Below are 17,119 nucleotides of genomic sequence, written 5' to 3'. Positions count from 1 at the left end.
TCTTGACTTCAACAGCTTTCGCCGAAGTTTCTAGTCCTCAGCAGGGAAGAAAAAGCTGCTCCTGGGCATTTCAAGGGCACAGAGCTTCAGCCCGTTGTGGCATGCATTGGGCGTGAGCAGGTTGGAAGGTGATAACAGTGGGACCCCGGGTTACATACAGTCATACCCCGTGTTGCGCACACCCTGGGTTGCGGACGTTCGAGTTAAGAACGCCCGCAACTCGGAAGCGTTTCCGGAGTGCGTGCGACCCCCGGATGCGCAGGACGCTTCTGCGCACTTCGCGCATGCGCAGAAGCGCTCAAATCGCGCTACCTCCGGGTATTCGGGGTTTTGTGTGTGTGTTTGGGATACGCACGCCCACATTACGCACGGCGACCCGGATCGCATTCCACTGTACTTAATACGTTCCGGGTTACAGTACGTAACCCGAACAATTCATTCTGCGCATGCGCAGACCGAAAAAACCCGAAAAACGCTCTGCGCATGTGCAAATCGCACGCGCGTCGGGTTGCGCTTCTGGGTTAGCGGAGTTCGTAACCCAAAAAGTACGCAACCCAAAGCGTACGTAACCCCAGGTACCACTGTATTTGTGAGAATAGGAGAAAGTCACCTGTCCCTGCCTATGGAACTTATGATCCATACTAATGAAAAAAGCTGGTAAATAAGGAATGGAAACTGGCGGGAGAATACAAGATGAATGAGGAGCAGAAAATGCAGCAGAGCAAGAGTGATCTGGGCAAGACTTTCCTCGAAGTGGGGGTTGAGAATGATAGGTTTGGGGGCCCCCAGGGGATTTCGGCAGGAAGGAGTTACGGGGCCCAGACATGTGCTGAGAAAGAGAGGCTTACTTACTTGGGGTAGTTCATGCAGTACAAGGTGTAGATATCGAACTCTTCACTCTGCAAGAGTTAATTGAACCACGTTAGCGTGTACTGAGGTGCATAAGGCTTGCTACTTTTTTAACAGCCAGTAGGCGGCGCTATAACCTTACTTGACGCTTGGGCTCTGGGGACTCTCTGCCTCTTCCTAATGCTCTCTGCAACCTTTTCTTAGCTCCGGGAGAGAGTGTTCTCTTTCGATTGCTTCAACAAGCCAAATCCTATACCCTCGAATTAAAGAGCGAAGGCCAAACCAAACAGCCATTTATAACGGTGTGAGACCACAGAGGATATGAGATGCAATTTTCTGACTGTCCTGGGCAGGCATCGGGCAGAATGCTCAGCTCTCTGCTGGAAAACACCACTATTTATTTACTTTAAAAGGTTTCCCCGCCATCTCCTCCCTACAAAGCCCATAAAATACCATATTTTTCGGCCTATAGGGTGCACCGAACCATAGGGCGCACCTCGTTTTTAGAGGAGGAAACAAGAAAAAAAATATTTTTCTGGTTTTCCTCCTCTAAACGCCCTGTTTTTTTGAGGATCAGCTAAAAGTTTTGCAGCTTTTTTGCAAAGGGAAAAGCCCTGGTTTTTTGAGGATCAGCTAAAAGTTTTGCAGCTTTCTTTGCAAAGGGGGAAAAGCAAAGAGGAAAAGCCCTGTTTTTATGGGGTTCAACTCACATTTCTGCAGCTTCTAAAGGAAAGGGAGCTTTTTCTACAGTTTCCAGACAGATAATCTAATCAGCCAGTCCCATGTCGCTGGGGAAACAAACAACCTCCCTCTGCAGCACATTCAACAATGGAGGGCGGGTCCGAAAGGGAGCCGGGACTCTTATCTCTCTCCTGATCTCTTGCTGATCAGCTGCTGAGCGGGGTCCTTTCAACACCCCCTTTTTCTCTTTGTAAAATAAAAAGCACGATCCTCTTTTGGCCCCTTTTGAAATGCTTGGTCTCGCTATGACATTCTGGACCGGTTGAAGTTTCTGGACGCTTTTGCGAACACAACCAAGGGCAGCCTGGACGTCGTTAAAAGGTCAGCTCGTTCCAAAGGAATCGCAGAGCGAAGAAGCACGAGCGGAGAGATCCTTACCCTTTGAACAAAGCACTCTGCGACAGCCTCGGCGCTGGTGTTTCGCTCCATGTCCTCCAGAAGTTCGCTGCTCGGAGAGAGAGAGAGAAAAGGAGCCGGACGTAAATAAGGCTACTCGAGAAGCTTTCTCCCCCGCCACTGGCCCTGCCCAGTTTGGGGAACAATGCTGGGCTGTGACAATACAGTGGTACCTTCGCTCTCAAACTCAATCCGTTCCGGAAGTCCGTTCCAAAACCAAAGCGTTCCAAAACCAAAGCGTTCCAAAACCAAGGCACGCTTTCCCATAGAAAAAAATGAAATAAAATAAAAAAATCCTTCCAGCAGCACTTTAGAGACCAACTAAGTTTGTTCATGGTATGAGCTTTCGTGTGCATGCACACTTCTTCAGATCCACTGAAACGGAAGCCACCAGACCCTTAAATATAGTGAGGGAGTGGGGAGGGGAATTTTTTTATTTTATTTTGTTTTGACTATGGCAGGCCAATGGCCACTGGTCCCATCACCTCCTGGCAAATAGAAGGGGAAGAAATGGAGGCAGTGAGAGATTTTACTTTCTTGGGCTCCATGATCACTGCAGATGGTGACAGCAGTCACGAAATTAGAAGACGCCTGCTTCTTGGGAGGAAAGCAATGACAAACCTAGACAGCATCTTCAAAAGCAGAGACATCACCTTGCCGACAAAGGTCCGTATAGTTAAAGCTATGGTTTTCCCAGTAGTAATGTACGGAAGTGAGAGCTGGACCATCAAGAAGGCTGATCGCCGTAGAATTGATGCTTTTGAATTCTGGTGCTGGAGGAGACTTTTGAGAGTCCCATGGACTGCAAGAAGATCAAACCTATCCATTCTGAAGGAAATCAGCCCTGAGTGCTCACTGGAAGGAGAGATCCTGAAGTTGAGGCTCCAGTATTTTGGCCACCTCATGAGAAGAGAAGACTCCCTAGAAAAGACCCTGATGATGGGAAGGATGGAGGGCACAAGGAGAAGGGGACGACAAAGGATGAGATGGTTGGACAGTGTTCTCGAAGCTACTAACATGTGTTTGGCCAAACTGCGAGAGGCAGTGAAGGATAGGCGTGCCTGGCATGCTCTGGTCCATGGGGTCACGAAGAGTCGGACACGACTGAATGACTGAACAACAACAACATGGCAGACCAACACGGCTACCTACCTGTAAGTGAAATTACCGGTCCTTTTTAACGGCAGCGGCAAGGTCACAGCGCGGTCACCCTCGGCACAACCGGTTGGGGTGGGGTGGGGTGGAGACGCTCCTTTCTCTAAAGGGTTAACTGGGGCTGTGTGATGCCGCCAGTCAGCTCTGCGGCGGAGCTTCCAACTTTCCCCATGTACTCCATCCGTACCCCCCACTGGGCTCCGCTTAAGCTCTTAAACAGACCCAGATGGGGAAGCAGGTTGCTTGACGGAGAGGTTGGCAGGCGACCAGTTTCGGGGGGAAGCCAAAAAAAGCAGTAGGAGACGGAGCGAGGGAAGGGGAAAGAGGAAAGGAAATGGTTTAAGAAAGGGGGGAAAGGGGGGGGGAGAGAACACGGCTGTTGGCCAGGAGCCCCTGTCTTCAACTTCCATCGTCTGCTGCGGTTTAGAAAGACCTTCCTTTCCTGATGCGGAATACGTTTTTTTTCCCAATGTGAGGGAATCAGGGCTTTTCAGTTTCTGCATTGCAAATGCCCTCCGGGAACATAGGGAAGGCGACGCGTCCATTTTCAGGCACAGGAAAACTGAGTCAGGGCCTGTGGCCAGTTCAAGGTGGCAAGCGGGCAATCTCCTAGGGAGAGCGGAAACTGCTCACAGGTGACCAGGGGGGGGGGGAGTTTTTGCAAGCTGCAAGAGCTTGTTCCTTTTATTCCCTTCAAAGGGGTATGTAGACAGACAAACCAGAATAATAATAATAATAATAATAATAATAATAATAATAATAATAATAATAATTTAATCAGCCAAAGGACTGGTGAAAGCGAGACATGAAAGAATTTTCTGCAATGCTTCTGGACTAAACTGAGAAGTCTCAGGTTCTAGCCTACCTGTAGCATTTCCATCTTCCCTCACCTGGAAGGATGAAGCCTCTATACGTGTGGCAGCTGGTAGCAGTCACTTGGTGGTGAAAGAAACACACTCTGTGCATGCCCAGAGGCGCTCTTGACTTGCTCCAAGTGTTTGCGCATCCGACAGGTTCTGGGACTGATCCAACGGGTAGAGGCGGCCCCGTTGCAACGCAAACACACATTGTGCATGCCCAGAGGCACACTTCACACGTCCCGGATTCTTTGCGCTCACAACAGGTTGAGGAGCTGAACTAAATTAAACCCTCCCCAAGTCCAAATAGGGACGCGGGTGGCGATGTGGTCTAAACCACAGAGCCTACGGCTTGCCGATCAGAAGGTCGGCGGTTCGAATCCCCACAATGACGGGGTGAGCTCCTGTTGCTCGGTCCCTGCTCCTGCCAACCCAGCAGTTTGAAAGCACGTCAAAGTGCAAGTAGATAAATAGGTACCACTCCGGCGGGAAGGTAAACGGCGTTTCCGTGCGCTGCTCTGGTTCGCCAGAAGCGGCTTAGTCATGCCGGCCACATGACCTGGAAGCTGTATGCCGGCTCCCTCGGCCAGTAAAGCGAGATGAGCGCCGCAACCCCAGAGTCGTCCACGACTGGACCTAATGGTCAGGAGTCCCTTTACCTTTTAAGACCAAATAATGAGTAAACTGGGACAGTTGGACACAGACCAGAGAAGGCATACCATTAATCCACTGGGGAACAAAACGCTGGCCGGACACAACCAGAAGCCCAATATATGACTTCCCTGCTGTTCCTTTTCACGTAAAGGCTGGGATTTGCCAGGAAGGTGTCCCCAGAGTGGAAGAACTTTGGGACGCCTCTTTTGAAAAGCGAAGAGCTCTTTGCGCCTGCATTCTTCCTCCAAGGACAAACGCTTCTCCGTAAACTCACACGCTCCGGTCTTTCTCTGACCTCCATCTTCCCCATCCCCTCCAAAACACACACTTCCCACCCACCCCCCTCTTTGCAAACCCCTCTCCGTCACCCACAAGCCAAGCTCAAATTACCTTCTCAGCAAATTCCAAGGCTAAAAGCATTTCCGCCTTGAGAAATGAGAAACCCTCCAGTCGTTCGGGGCCATGTTAACTGCTGCAAACACACACACACACACACACACACACACACACACACACACACACAAAGAGAGAGAGAGAGATCCTGGCTTGCTCAGATCCCAGGAAGGCCAACTGTGTGGCTAAATATCCACTGGAGGGATGCTAAAAGCTTATATTACTGCCATGAGTTCATCACTGCCAAGTTTTTGCCTTGCGTTCTATGAGATGCTTTCTATTATTATTATTATTATTATTATTATTATTATTATTATTATTATTATTAATTTTTACCCTGCCTATCTGGCTGGGTTTCCCCAGCCACTCTGGGCGGCTTCCAACAAAATATTAAAATACAATAGTCCTTCAGATATCTGGGCGGCTCCCAACAGAATATTGAAAACACGATGAAACATCAAACATTAAAAACTTCCCTAAACAGGGCTGCCTTCAGATGTCTTCTGAAAGTCAGATAGTTGTTTATTTCCTTGACATGAGATGGGAGGGCGTTCCACAGGGCGGGTGCCACCACCGAGAAGGCCCTCTGCCTGGTTCCCTGTAACTTGGCTTCTCGCAGTGAGGGAACCGACAGAAGGCCCTCGGCGCTGGACCTCAGTGTCCGGGCAGAATGATAGGGATGGAGACGCTCCTTCAGGTATACAGGACCGAGGCCGTTTTGGGCTTTCAAGGTCAGCACCAACACTTTGAATTGTGCTAGGAAACGTAAAAATCAGGATGCATTCAGGAGAGGCCAACTCCCAAGAGACTGCGATCTACTCACAGAGTTAAAAACTGGCAGTGATCTACCCCCTTTTTGGGGTTCAAGTTAAAGTTGTTCAGCTTTTTTTAAGAAGGCGGAAGGCCCTAAAATGTTCAGCTTCTTTTGGGGGAGCCAATGATCTACCAGTGATCTACTGCAGACGTCCAATGATCTACCGGTAGATCACGATCTACCAGTTGGACATGCCTGCATTAAAGGAATTCCTCCTTCCCACAGCCCAGAGTTAAACTGTGGAACTCTCTGCCACAAGAGGCAATGACGGCTGCCAGATGGATTTAAAAGAGGATTGGGCAAATTCATGGGGGAGCAGTCTCGCTTTTCTGGCCGAGGGAGCCGGCGTACAGCTTCCGGGTCATGTGGCCAGCATGACTAAGCCGCTTCTGACGAAACCAGAGCAGCGCAGGGAAATGCCGTTTACCTTCCTGCCGGATTGGTACCTATTTATCTACTTGCACTTTGATGTTCTTTCGAACTGCTAGGATGGCAGGAGCTGGGACTGAGCAACGGGAGCTCACCCTGTCACTGCGGGGATTCGAACCGCCGACCTTCTGATCGGCAAGCCCAAGAGGCTCAGTGGTTTAACCCACAGCGCCACCCGCGTCCCATATACATAACAGTGAATATGTAATAAATACATAACAATAAATACAGATTCCTCTTTCAGGATCACACGCAAGATCACATTCCTATACTCTGCAGGTCATTCAGATGACTTAGGTCTGCAACAGTTAATTGCTAAGTTACAGGTACGTAGCGGTGTTGGTCTGCCATAGTCAAAACAAAATAATTTAACAAAAAAATCCTTCCAGTAGCACCTTAGAGACCAACTAAGCTTGTTCTTGGTGTGAGCTTTCGTGTGCACGCACACTTCTTCAGATTGGTAAGATTAGTCACATGTAAATTGGTAAGATTAGTCACACGTAAATTGGTGAGATTGGTCACATGTAAACGACGGCTCCTGGGAGAAATGTTTGTCGTAAATGTCATTATAAATCCATCAGCTGGTTATTGGTACCACCCAGTAAGCCCAATTCATTTTATTGTGCACAGCCGAAGGCCTTCACAATGAACAACGGAGGTCGAAAAGCGAGGCATTCCTCTAAAATCACACAACGCACGTCTATAAAAGTCTACAGCATAAAAAAAAGGTTTAAAATTGCAATGCATTAGCAGAACTGGAGCGAAGCCCCTTAGCTGCCAGAGAAAACCTGGCTAGCAGATGTCCAATTTGTAGCTATTTATTGGCCGATAGTTCAGCTCTCACTTACTGGGGGGGGGATCGATCTGAGAACCAATAAAGAACAGGAGATAATAATTTTAAAAAGTTATCTGGGCACAGTATATAAAGGGAAGATCAAAAGAGGACATGATGCTTTCAGCCTGGTTACATCCATAAATGCATTTCCATATTCCGTAAATGCACATGAGCTATTGCATGAGCTATCTCCCCTCTAAGCAAGCCGAGGGCAGGGGCGTAGCAAGGGGGGGGGGCGATCCGACCCGGGTTCCATAATGGAGGGGGTGACAAATTATCAAGGAAGAATTTGGGGGTGGGGAAGAATTTGATTTTTTTTTTTAATGCCTGCCCCGAAGGTCTTATCTTACTATACTATGGATTATATAGCTATATATGAAATTTCACGCATATCGCTTAATATCTTGACCCTCCTCCACCAAAATAGCCGTTCACTTGGCTGTTTTCCTACGTCGCGAAGGCTGAAATTTCCGTTCAGCGGAGCACTTACTGTTCCCAACCCTAACCCTGCGGAAAGCCATCTAATTAGACTTTAATTTGATTTTGAGATGTTTCTAGGAGGTAATTTAAGGATTGTTTGGTTTTATACCAATGTTATGTATCTGATGTTAGCCATCCTGAGCCCGACTTCGGCCAGGGAGGGCGGGATACAAATAAAAGTTTTTAAATTATTATTACTTGATATTGTTCCTTTGTAAGAAAATATGAAATAACGTAAAACATTTTTTGGGGGGGGGGGGATTAAAATAATTTTTTCGCACCAGGTACCACCTGACCTTCCCATGCCTGGGGGGGGGGGACACAATTTTTTTTTGCCCCCGGGTACCAATTTACCTTGCTACTCCCCAGGCCGAGGGCATCTGTAGAAACCTACATTTAACAACGGCCCCACATAATTGCATACATTGGAAGATCTGCGGTAAGAAGAATGGGTCATAGGAACATAGGAAGATGGTGGTGGGGCAATTCCTTCCCATTTGGAAAGTTTATTCTGCTGACGCCAAACCCTCCCTTCCTCCTCCAGGTGCCAGGAAGCGCTGCTGACTCACCTGTTGAACTCGTAGATATCTTCAATGTTGCAAAACAAGGCACTGACTTGTTCTGGTTTGAGCGGCAGGTGTCCACAGTCGATGATGCAGCCCAGGTAGTCCTGTTGGGAAGAAAAAGAAGGAATCAGCTGCAGGGACTATCGCAAACACACCGCCAGGGCAGCATGCCTTAGCCTTTGGTAACCAGGTGCTTGGAACTACAACTCCCAAACGCCATCTCCAACTCCTCGAAAGATTCCATCAACGGCGTCTCCAAAATTTTTTACACATCACTTGGGAAGACAGGCGAACTAATACCAATGTACTGGAAGAAGCAAAGATCCCCAGTGTCAAAGCAAGGATTCTTCAACATCAATTTCGTTGGACTGGTCATTGAATCATAGAATCTTAGAATTGGATGGGGCCACTAGGGTCATCTAGTCCAACCCCCTGAAATGCAGGAATCTTCTGCCCAACATGGGTCTCGAACCCACATTCCTGAGATTAAAAGATCAAACCTATCCATTCTGAAGGAAATCAGCCCTGAGTGCACTCAATGGAAGGACAAATCCTGAAGTTGAAGCTCCAGTATTTGGCCACCTCATGAGAAGAGAAGACTCCCTGGAAAAGACCCTGATGTTGGGGAAGATGGAGGGCACAAGGAGAAGGGGACGACAGAGGACAAGATGGTTGGACAGTGTTCTCGAAGGTACCAACATGAGTCTGACCAAACTGCGGGAGGCGTTGGAAGACAGGAGTGCCTGGCGTGCTCTGGTCCATGGGGTCACGAAGAGTCGGACACGACTAAACAACAACAAAAGAGGTCCCAAACACAGCAACCTTTCCTCATAAGAGGAGTCGCTCAGTGTCACTTGAAATGGGCCAAAGAGCCGGAGACAATGCATAGACAATGAGAGAGGGATGGCCGGGCGAGGCTTATTTTAGACGCATGCAAGAAACCGTCTCCGCAGCCAGACAGACCCCAGCCGGCTTCCCTCTCCTCCTTCTGTGGTCCCAAGAGAGGCCTGAGAATTCCAGAAATTCCAGCGGTAAAGCGAAGCAAGAGGCTGGGGGAAGAGGCTCGGCAGGAGATGGCAAATGGGCTCGTCTCCAGCGGTTGCTTCCACCCTCGAAGGGCTGCAGAGTCAACCCCTGATGTCAAATCCAGCGCTCAAAGACCAAGACAAGGACCCATCCGAAAGAATCACTTTACCATGTAGTGTTTAATTGCCCTCTGTATGATGCTGGCCGGAAGAATTTAGTGCTACCATTAATACAAAAATTGTCTGGGCACCTGACTGACTTTCTTCTTGCTTTTTTATTGCAAAATACTGAACAGTCTGTAACCTTACAAATGGCCAAAAAAAAATTAACTTCTGTTCTGACATTCAAGAGACGTAAGGGATTGTTGGTGGGAATTTGAAATCGAAATTGCTTGGAAGTAACATGCACATTATTTTGTATATTCATTAAGTCTTTTCTTGCACTAATTTTATTGTCGCCAATTTCCTTTTAAATTTAATTGTGTGAGTGTAATTGTAAGAAAAACATCTACTTCTGCTTCATTGACTACGCAAAAGCATTTGACTGTGTCGACCACAGCACTATGGCAAGTTCTTAAAGAAATGGGAGTGCCGGATCACCTCATTTGTCTCCTGAGAAATCTCTATGTGGGACAAGAAGCTACAGTTAGAACTGGATATGGAATAACTGATTGGTTAAAAATTGGGAAAGGAGTACGACAAGGCTGTATATTGTCTCCCTGCTTATTTAACTTATATGCAGAATTCATCATGCGAATTAAGATTGCCGGAAAAAAATATCAACAACCTCAGATACACTGGTGACACAACCTTGATGGCAGAAAGTGAGGAGGAATTAAAGAACCTTTTAATGAGGGTGAAAGAGGAGAGTGCAAAATATGGTCTGAAGGTCAACATCAAAAAAACTAAGATCATTCACCTCCTGGCAAATAGAAGGGGAAGAAATGGAGGCAGTGAGAGATTTCACTTTCTTGGGTTCCATGATCACTGCAGATGGTGACAGCAGTCACGAAATTAGAAGACGCCTGCTTCTTGGGAGAAAAGCTATGACAAACCTAGACAGCATCTTAAAAAGCAGAGACATCCCCTTGCCGACAAAGGTCCATATAGTTAAAGCTATGGTTTTCCCAGTAGGGATGTATGGAAGTGAGAGCTGGACCATAAAGAAGACTCATTGCCAAATAATGGATGGTTTTGAATTCTGGTGCTGGAGGAGACTCTTGAGAGTCCCATGGACTGCAAGAAGATCAAACCTATCCATTCTCAAGGAAATCGGCCCTGAGTGCTCACTGGAAGGACAGATCCTGAAGCTGAGGCTCCAAGACTTTGGCCGCCTCAAGAGAAGAGAAGACTCCCTGGAAAAGACCCTGATGCTGGGAAAGATGGAGGGCACAAGGAGAAGGGCACAAGGAGAAACGGCCTCATCCCAGTATACCTTAAGGTCTCCACCCCCATCGTTCTGCCCGGACACTGAGGTCCAGCGCCGAGGGCCTTCTGGCGGTTCCGTCCCTGCAAGAAGCCAAGTTACAGGGAACCAGGCAGAAGGCCTTCTCGGTGGTGGCGCCCGCCCTGTGGAACGTCCTCCCATCAGATGTTCCCTGTTTAGGGAAGATTTTCATGTTTGAAGGTTTATTCTGTTTTTAGTGTTCTGTTGGGAGCCGCCCAGAGTGGCTAGGGAAACCCAGCCAGATGGGCGGGGTATAAAGAATATTTATTTATTTTATATTACTATTTGTTTGTTTGTTTTCCCAGCATTCAGGGAGGGGGAGCTGCGCGCAGTGGGCAGAGCAACAACTTAAAGCCGATCTCTATGCAGCAGGGAAGTGTAGGGCACATGGCCCTGTCCTGGGAGCTACAGCTTTTCAAAACGCTGGCCTGATTTTGCTGGGGGGGGGGTGCATGTCTGTCCAACCAAGAAACAAGCAACCTTTTTGTGCACAGGAAACTCTCACCGGCTGAAGGCCAGGATAGCACCTTTCCCCGTGACGCAGGGGCTGTCAATGGGTAGGAAGCCCTTGACAGGGAGGAAAATTTAAATATGTGTTTCCTGACCGCAGTGAGCTACAGAGCCCACACCCCCAGCAGGCTGCACCCCCCCTGTTTCAGATCTCCACCCCCTCCACTCTGCACATGCACACAAGAACCAGAAGGGCCCCAAGGGTCATCCAATCCAACCCCCTGCAATGCGCAAATCACAGCTTACTCACACAACCAGACCTTACTGCCTGTGGCTCAGGCCTCGGCAGGAGAATTTAAGAGCATCTCTGTGAACACGAGGACATGAGAAAAGCCTGCAGGATCAGGCCAGTGGCCCATCTAGTCCAGCATCCTGTTCTCAGAGTGGTCAACCAGATGCGTCTTTGGGGAAACCTGCAAACAGGACCGGATGCCGACAGCCCTCTCCCCTCCAGAGGTTTCCAGCATTCAGAACAGGGGTCGGCAACCTGCGGCCCACGGGCCACAAGCGGGGGTCATTTAAACGGCCCACAAGCCGCCCCCCGAACCGAGCTGCTTGCTCGGCAAGTCTCCGCACGCTGCGCTAAAGTGACACCGCGTGGAGCAGGGTCTCGCTTCCATGGCGCCAGAAATTGCGTCTGCGCAGACACGATCCGGCCTACGGACCGATCTCCGCGGGAGTGAACCGGCTCAGGCGAGGTGAACCTTGCCGACCCCTGATTCAGAAGCATTTCTGACTGTAGAGGTTGACCATAGCCATCATGAGTAGCAGGCATTGATAGCCTTAACTTCTCCAGAATTTGTCCAGTCCTGTTTTAAACCTATCTAGGTTGGTAGCCTAGATAATTGGGAAAGGAGTACGACAAGGCTGTATATTGTCTCCCTGCTTATTTAACTTATATGCAGAATTCATCATGCGAAAGGCTGGACTGCATGAATCCCAAGTCGGAAGAAATATCAACAGCCTCAGATATGCTGATGATACAACCTTGATGGCAGAAAGTGAGGAGGAATTAAAGAACCTTTTAATGAGGGTGAAAGAGGAGAGCGCAAAATATGGTCTGAAGCTCAACATCAAAAAAACTAAGATCATGGCCACTGGTCCCATCACCTCCTGGCAAATAGAAGGGGAAGAAATGGAGGCAGTGAGAGATTTTACTTTCTTGGGCTCCATGATCACTGCAGATGGTGACAGCAGTCACGAAATTAAGAGACGCCTGCTTCTTGGGAGGAAAGCAATGACAAACCTAGACAGCATCTTAAAAAGCAAAGACATCACCCTGCCGACAAAGGTCCGTATAGTTAAAGCTATGGTTTTCCCAGTACTGATGTATGGAAGTGAGAGCTGGACCATAAAGAAGGCTGATCGCCGAAGAATTGATGCTTTTGAATTCTGGTGCTGGAGGAGACTCTTGAGAGTCCCATGGACTGCAAGAAGATCAATCCTATCCATCCTTAAGGAAATCAGCCCTGAGTGCTCACTGGAAGGGCAGATCCTGAAGTTGAGGCTCCAGTACTTTGGCCACCTCATGAGAAGAGAAGACTCCCTGGAAAAGACCCTGATGTTGGGAAAGATGGAGGACACAAGGAGAAGGGGACGACAGAGGATGAGATGGTTGGACAGTGTTATCGAAGCTACCAGCATGAGTTTGGCCAAACTGCGAGAGGCAGTGAAGGATAGGGGTGCCTGGCGTGCTCTGGTCCATGGGGTCACCAAGAGTCGGACACGACTGAACGACTGAACAACAAAAGGTTGGTAGCCACCCCTTTGGGAGTTCCAAAGTTTAACCATGTGCTGCACGAAGAAATATTTTATTCCACCTGCCTTCAATCTTCTAACATTAAACTTTCTAGCATTTTATGGGAGGGGGAGAAAAACTTCTCTCTCTCTCTCTCTCTCGCTTGCCTTTTTTTCCAAACTAAAAAGCCCCAAATGCTGCAACCGTTCCTCACAGGGCAGTCCTTCCGGTGTGATCAGACTACAGCCAAATGCCTCCGAGAAGCCCACCTCTCAAGGTGCCGAGACAACGGCTCTCTCTCTCTCGCTGTTTTCAGGAACAGGTAACCGGAAGAACCCGACCGTTCAAAAACTCTGCAAAAACTGGATCGGGGAAACATCTGGCCGTTCGCTCTCTCTCACACGTTACAGCGAAGAAGAACCGCCCCGTTAATTTATGCCATTGAGGTAGGCTGAGAAGCAAACGCTGAATTTTAAACGCTAAAGTTAACTCCTGCTCTTCTGAAAAGCAGAATGCAAACAGGCCAGGGAGAGGGAGGAACGGCTTCCTCAAGACGGTGGGTCTTAAAAGAAATCTCCTTCCTAGGTTTCCCCACATTACTGAATATGTGGACAGGCAACATGAAACCTTCCCGCTGCAAAGATTTTCGACGTGGGTGTGAGATGCAGCCAGGATTTCAACAGCCCAGCGACGGGAAACCTGAAAAAGTCTGCATTGGGCTGCGTGGTGTAAGAGTTTACGGACTTTGGCGGTTGCGGGGGAAATTACGCATTAACTACATGTTTCCGGGGGAGGATCCAGATTGTTATTATGTCATCTGGTGGGATTATATGGTCTGAAGGTCAACATCAAAAAACTAAGATCACGGCCACTGGTCCCATCACCTCCTGGCAAATAGAAGGGGAAGAAATGGAGGCAGTGAGAGATTTCACTTTCTTGGGCTCCATGATCACTGCAGATGGTGACAGCAGTCACGAAATTAGAAGACGCCTGCGTCTTGGGAGAAAAGCAATGACAAACCTAGACAGCATCTTAAAAAGCAAAGACATCACCTTGCCGACAAAGGTCCGTATAGTTAAAGCTATGGTTTTCCCAGTAGTGATGTACGGAAGTGAGAGCTGGACCATAAAGAAGACTGATCGCCGAAGAATTGATGCTTTTGAATTATGGTGCTGGAAGAGACTCTTGAGAGTCCCATGAACTGCAAGAAAATCAAACCTATCCATCCTTAAGGAAATCAGCCCTGAGTGCTCACTAGAAGGACAGATCCTGAAGTTGAGGCTCCAGTACTTTGGCCACCTCATGAGAAGAGAAGACTCCCCGGAAAAGACCCTGATGTTGGGAAAGATGGAGGGCACAAGGAGAAGGGGACGACAGAGGATGAGATGGTGGGACAGTGTTCTCGAAGCTACTAACATGAGTTTGGCCAAACTGCGGGAGGCAGTGAAGGATAGGGGTGCCTGGTGTGCTCTGGTCCATGGGGTCACGAAGAGTCGGACACGACTGTACGACTGAACGACTGAACAACAACATCAACAACAACAACAACATCTGGTGGGATTATATTTCCTATGCTTTGGATTTAAGGTGCCTCAAATCCACCATACAAGCCAGCTCAGGAAAAAGGGCTTGACATTGGCGTGTCGCTGTTTCTTTCTCTTATGATTTATAATAATAACAATATTGTTTTATTATTTATACCCTGCCCATCCGGCTGGGTTTCCCCAGCCACTCTGGGTGGTTTGCAACACATATAAAAACATAATAAAACATTGAGCATTTAAAAAACAAACAAGCAAACTTCCCCATGCAGGGCTGCCTTCAGGTGTCTTCTAAAGGTTGCATAGTTACCGGTACTTATCTCCTTGGCTCCGGAGGGGCGGGGGCAGGTATGACTGTATAGGGAAGGTAAACGTCGTTTCCGTGCGCTGCTCTGGTTCGCCAGAAGCGGCTTAGTCATGCTGGCCACGTGACCCGGAAGCTGTACGCCGGCTCCCTTGGCCAGTAAAGCGAGATGAGCGCCGCAACCCCAGAGTCGGACACGACTGGACCGAACGGTCAGGTGTCCCTTTACCTTTACCTTATTTAATTTTGTTTATTAAATTGACACACCACCCTTCATCTGAGGAACACAGCATAAAAACAAAACATAATAAACAAATCAATACCCCCCTAGTTTTTAAAAAACGAAACAAACACCATGGATTGCTTAACAGCCAAAGGCCCGGTTGAAGAGGAACATCTTCTGCCTAGCGCCTAAAGGTAGATAATGAAAGTGCGAAGTGAGCCTCCTTAGGGAGAGCATTCTGCAAATAGGGTGCCACCACAGAAAAGGCCCTGTTTTCCTGTTGCCGCTCTACTTTACAGGGCTGTTGCCAACAAGCCCCTTGGAGGGAAAGGCAGGATCAAAATGCAGGGGGGGGGCAGGCACTCAGACCTGTCTGCCCTCCCTCCCTCCCTCCCTCCCTCCCTCCCTTCCTTCCTTCCTTCCTTCCCTCCCTCCCTCTCTTCCTTCTGTCCTTACCTCCACGATGCTCCTGAGGTCCCGGACGTAGGACTGCTCCGTCTCCACGATCTCCATCACCACCCGGTCCAGGTGAGACAGCTTCATCCGGCGCTCTCTGGCCCTTCCCAGACTCGGCGACCAACTCGGTCCCGCCTGGGCTTCCCCGGGCCTGTCCAGCAGAGCCACCGGCGTGAGGTCCAGGCTGATGTCGCTGCCGTTTCGGTGCTGCGGGTAAGGCGGGGGGCAGCCGCCCAGCCCCCCGCTGCTGCCGAAGGCGCTCTGGCTGTCCGGCAGAGAGGCGGACGACGCCGAGGAGCTGAGGCTGACGGGGCGGTCGCTATCCGAGCACACGGTGTTGACTGAGGTGCAGCTGCCCAGGATGGGGTCCGAAGCCATGCCGGAGCCGAGAGCGCTCAGCGAGGAGACGGACGAGGGCCGGGGTGCTGCTGGTCGGGGGGCCGGCGGGAGTAAACGTAAAGGAGAGAAAGCAGCCGAGGTTGGAAATAAATAAAAAGTTGCACGCTCAGCCCCCTACCATAAAGGACGTCCGCCCCACGTGCAAAGGAGCAGTTCAACAGGAGGGTCGGTCTGTTTCCTAGGCCCCACCCCACCCCACCCCAAATCTTGTGCATTCACCTTCTCCCTCCCCGGCTTTTCAAAAAAATATAAAGCCTCCTCGCTCTCTTCAACATCCTTTTGTGGCTTTCTCTTTCTCTCTCTCTCTCTCTCTCTCTCACCTTTTGAAGCTGTGGTTTCCCTCGCGAGGGATGCTGGGAGGAGAGGCAGTTGTGCAAAGACGGGGCCGCACACTTGCTCTCCCACGCTTCCTCCCTCTCCGCACCCCCCCCCAGTACCACAATCTTGCATCTAAAGCTTTCGCAGCTTGCAAAAACCGGGCGGCTAGGCAGACACACACACACACACACACACACACACACACACAGGTTTAAAAACCGACAAGCAGACTTTGAAACCAAAGGTAGGATTTATTTTTCAAAAGGCTCTGGAAGGGGAACCCACGCCGGACTGGGCTTTTTTTCAGAGACAAGAGATCTCCAATAAGGCAGCTTTTGCCAATCGGGCGCCCTCGGGAAGTTCTGGATGGAAGCAGGTCCCCTTGGCCCAGCCAGCCCAGCTTTTTGGGGGGCTGCTTTTGGGGCTTCTCCATCTCTGCTGGCGAGTGGGTTTTCTGCCCAGACGCTGAGGTCCAGCGCCGAGGGCCTTCTGGCGGTTCCCTCGCTGCGAGAAGCAAAGCTACAGGGAACCAGGCAGAGGGCCTTCTCGGTGGTGGCACCCGCCCTGTGGAACGCCCTCCCTTCAGATGTCAAAGAGATAAACAACTACCTGACATTCAGAAAATACCTGAAGGCAGCCCTGTTTAGGGAAGTTTTTAATGTGTGGCATTTTAATGTATTTTAATCTTTGTTGGAAGCCGCCCAGAGTGGCTGGGATGGATCAGCCAGATGGGCGGGGTACAAATAAATTATTATTATTATTATTATTATTATTATTATTATTATTATTATTATTACATACCTGCCTTGCCGCCTCTCTTGGTGCTGCCCCTGCGGGCTCCCTCGGGCATGGTGATGTGGTCTCCGGCGCCCGTCCTGCGAGGAAGGAAGGAAACTTTTTAGAAAGGGCCCTGTTCGGGGGAGTTCGCTGAAGGTCCTACACCGGCAGATTTAGGCACCATGCAGATTTAGGCAGATTTCGGCACCATG

The 17,119-nt window shown here is 49.3% G+C and overlaps 1 protein-coding gene across 1 annotated transcript in view; it reads right to left on the bottom strand.

Annotated features, from left to right (window-relative positions):
• PLEKHG2 (pleckstrin homology and RhoGEF domain containing G2) overlaps positions 1-17,119 on the bottom strand; it is a 74,855-nt gene that overhangs the window by 27,514 nt on the left and 30,222 nt on the right. Inside the window, exons 2-6 of the mRNA XM_033158606.1 lie at positions 16,932-17,005; positions 15,414-15,841; positions 8,173-8,273; positions 1,969-2,035; positions 853-899 (exon numbers count right to left, since the gene is read on the bottom strand). Coding sequence (XP_033014497.1) covers positions 853-899; positions 1,969-2,035; positions 8,173-8,273; positions 15,414-15,841; positions 16,932-16,980 — 692 coding nt within the window. The 5' untranslated portion in view covers positions 16,981-17,005. The remainder of the gene's footprint in view (positions 1-852; positions 900-1,968; positions 2,036-8,172; positions 8,274-15,413; positions 15,842-16,931; positions 17,006-17,119) is intronic.

Source organism: Lacerta agilis, chromosome 8, assembly GCF_009819535.1.
Source record: "Lacerta agilis isolate rLacAgi1 chromosome 8, rLacAgi1.pri, whole genome shotgun sequence".
Lineage (NCBI taxonomy): Eukaryota > Metazoa > Chordata > Lepidosauria > Squamata > Lacertidae > Lacerta > Lacerta agilis.
The sequence above is the reverse complement of the archived record's forward strand: the minus strand, read 5'-3'. Positions and strand labels throughout refer to the sequence as shown.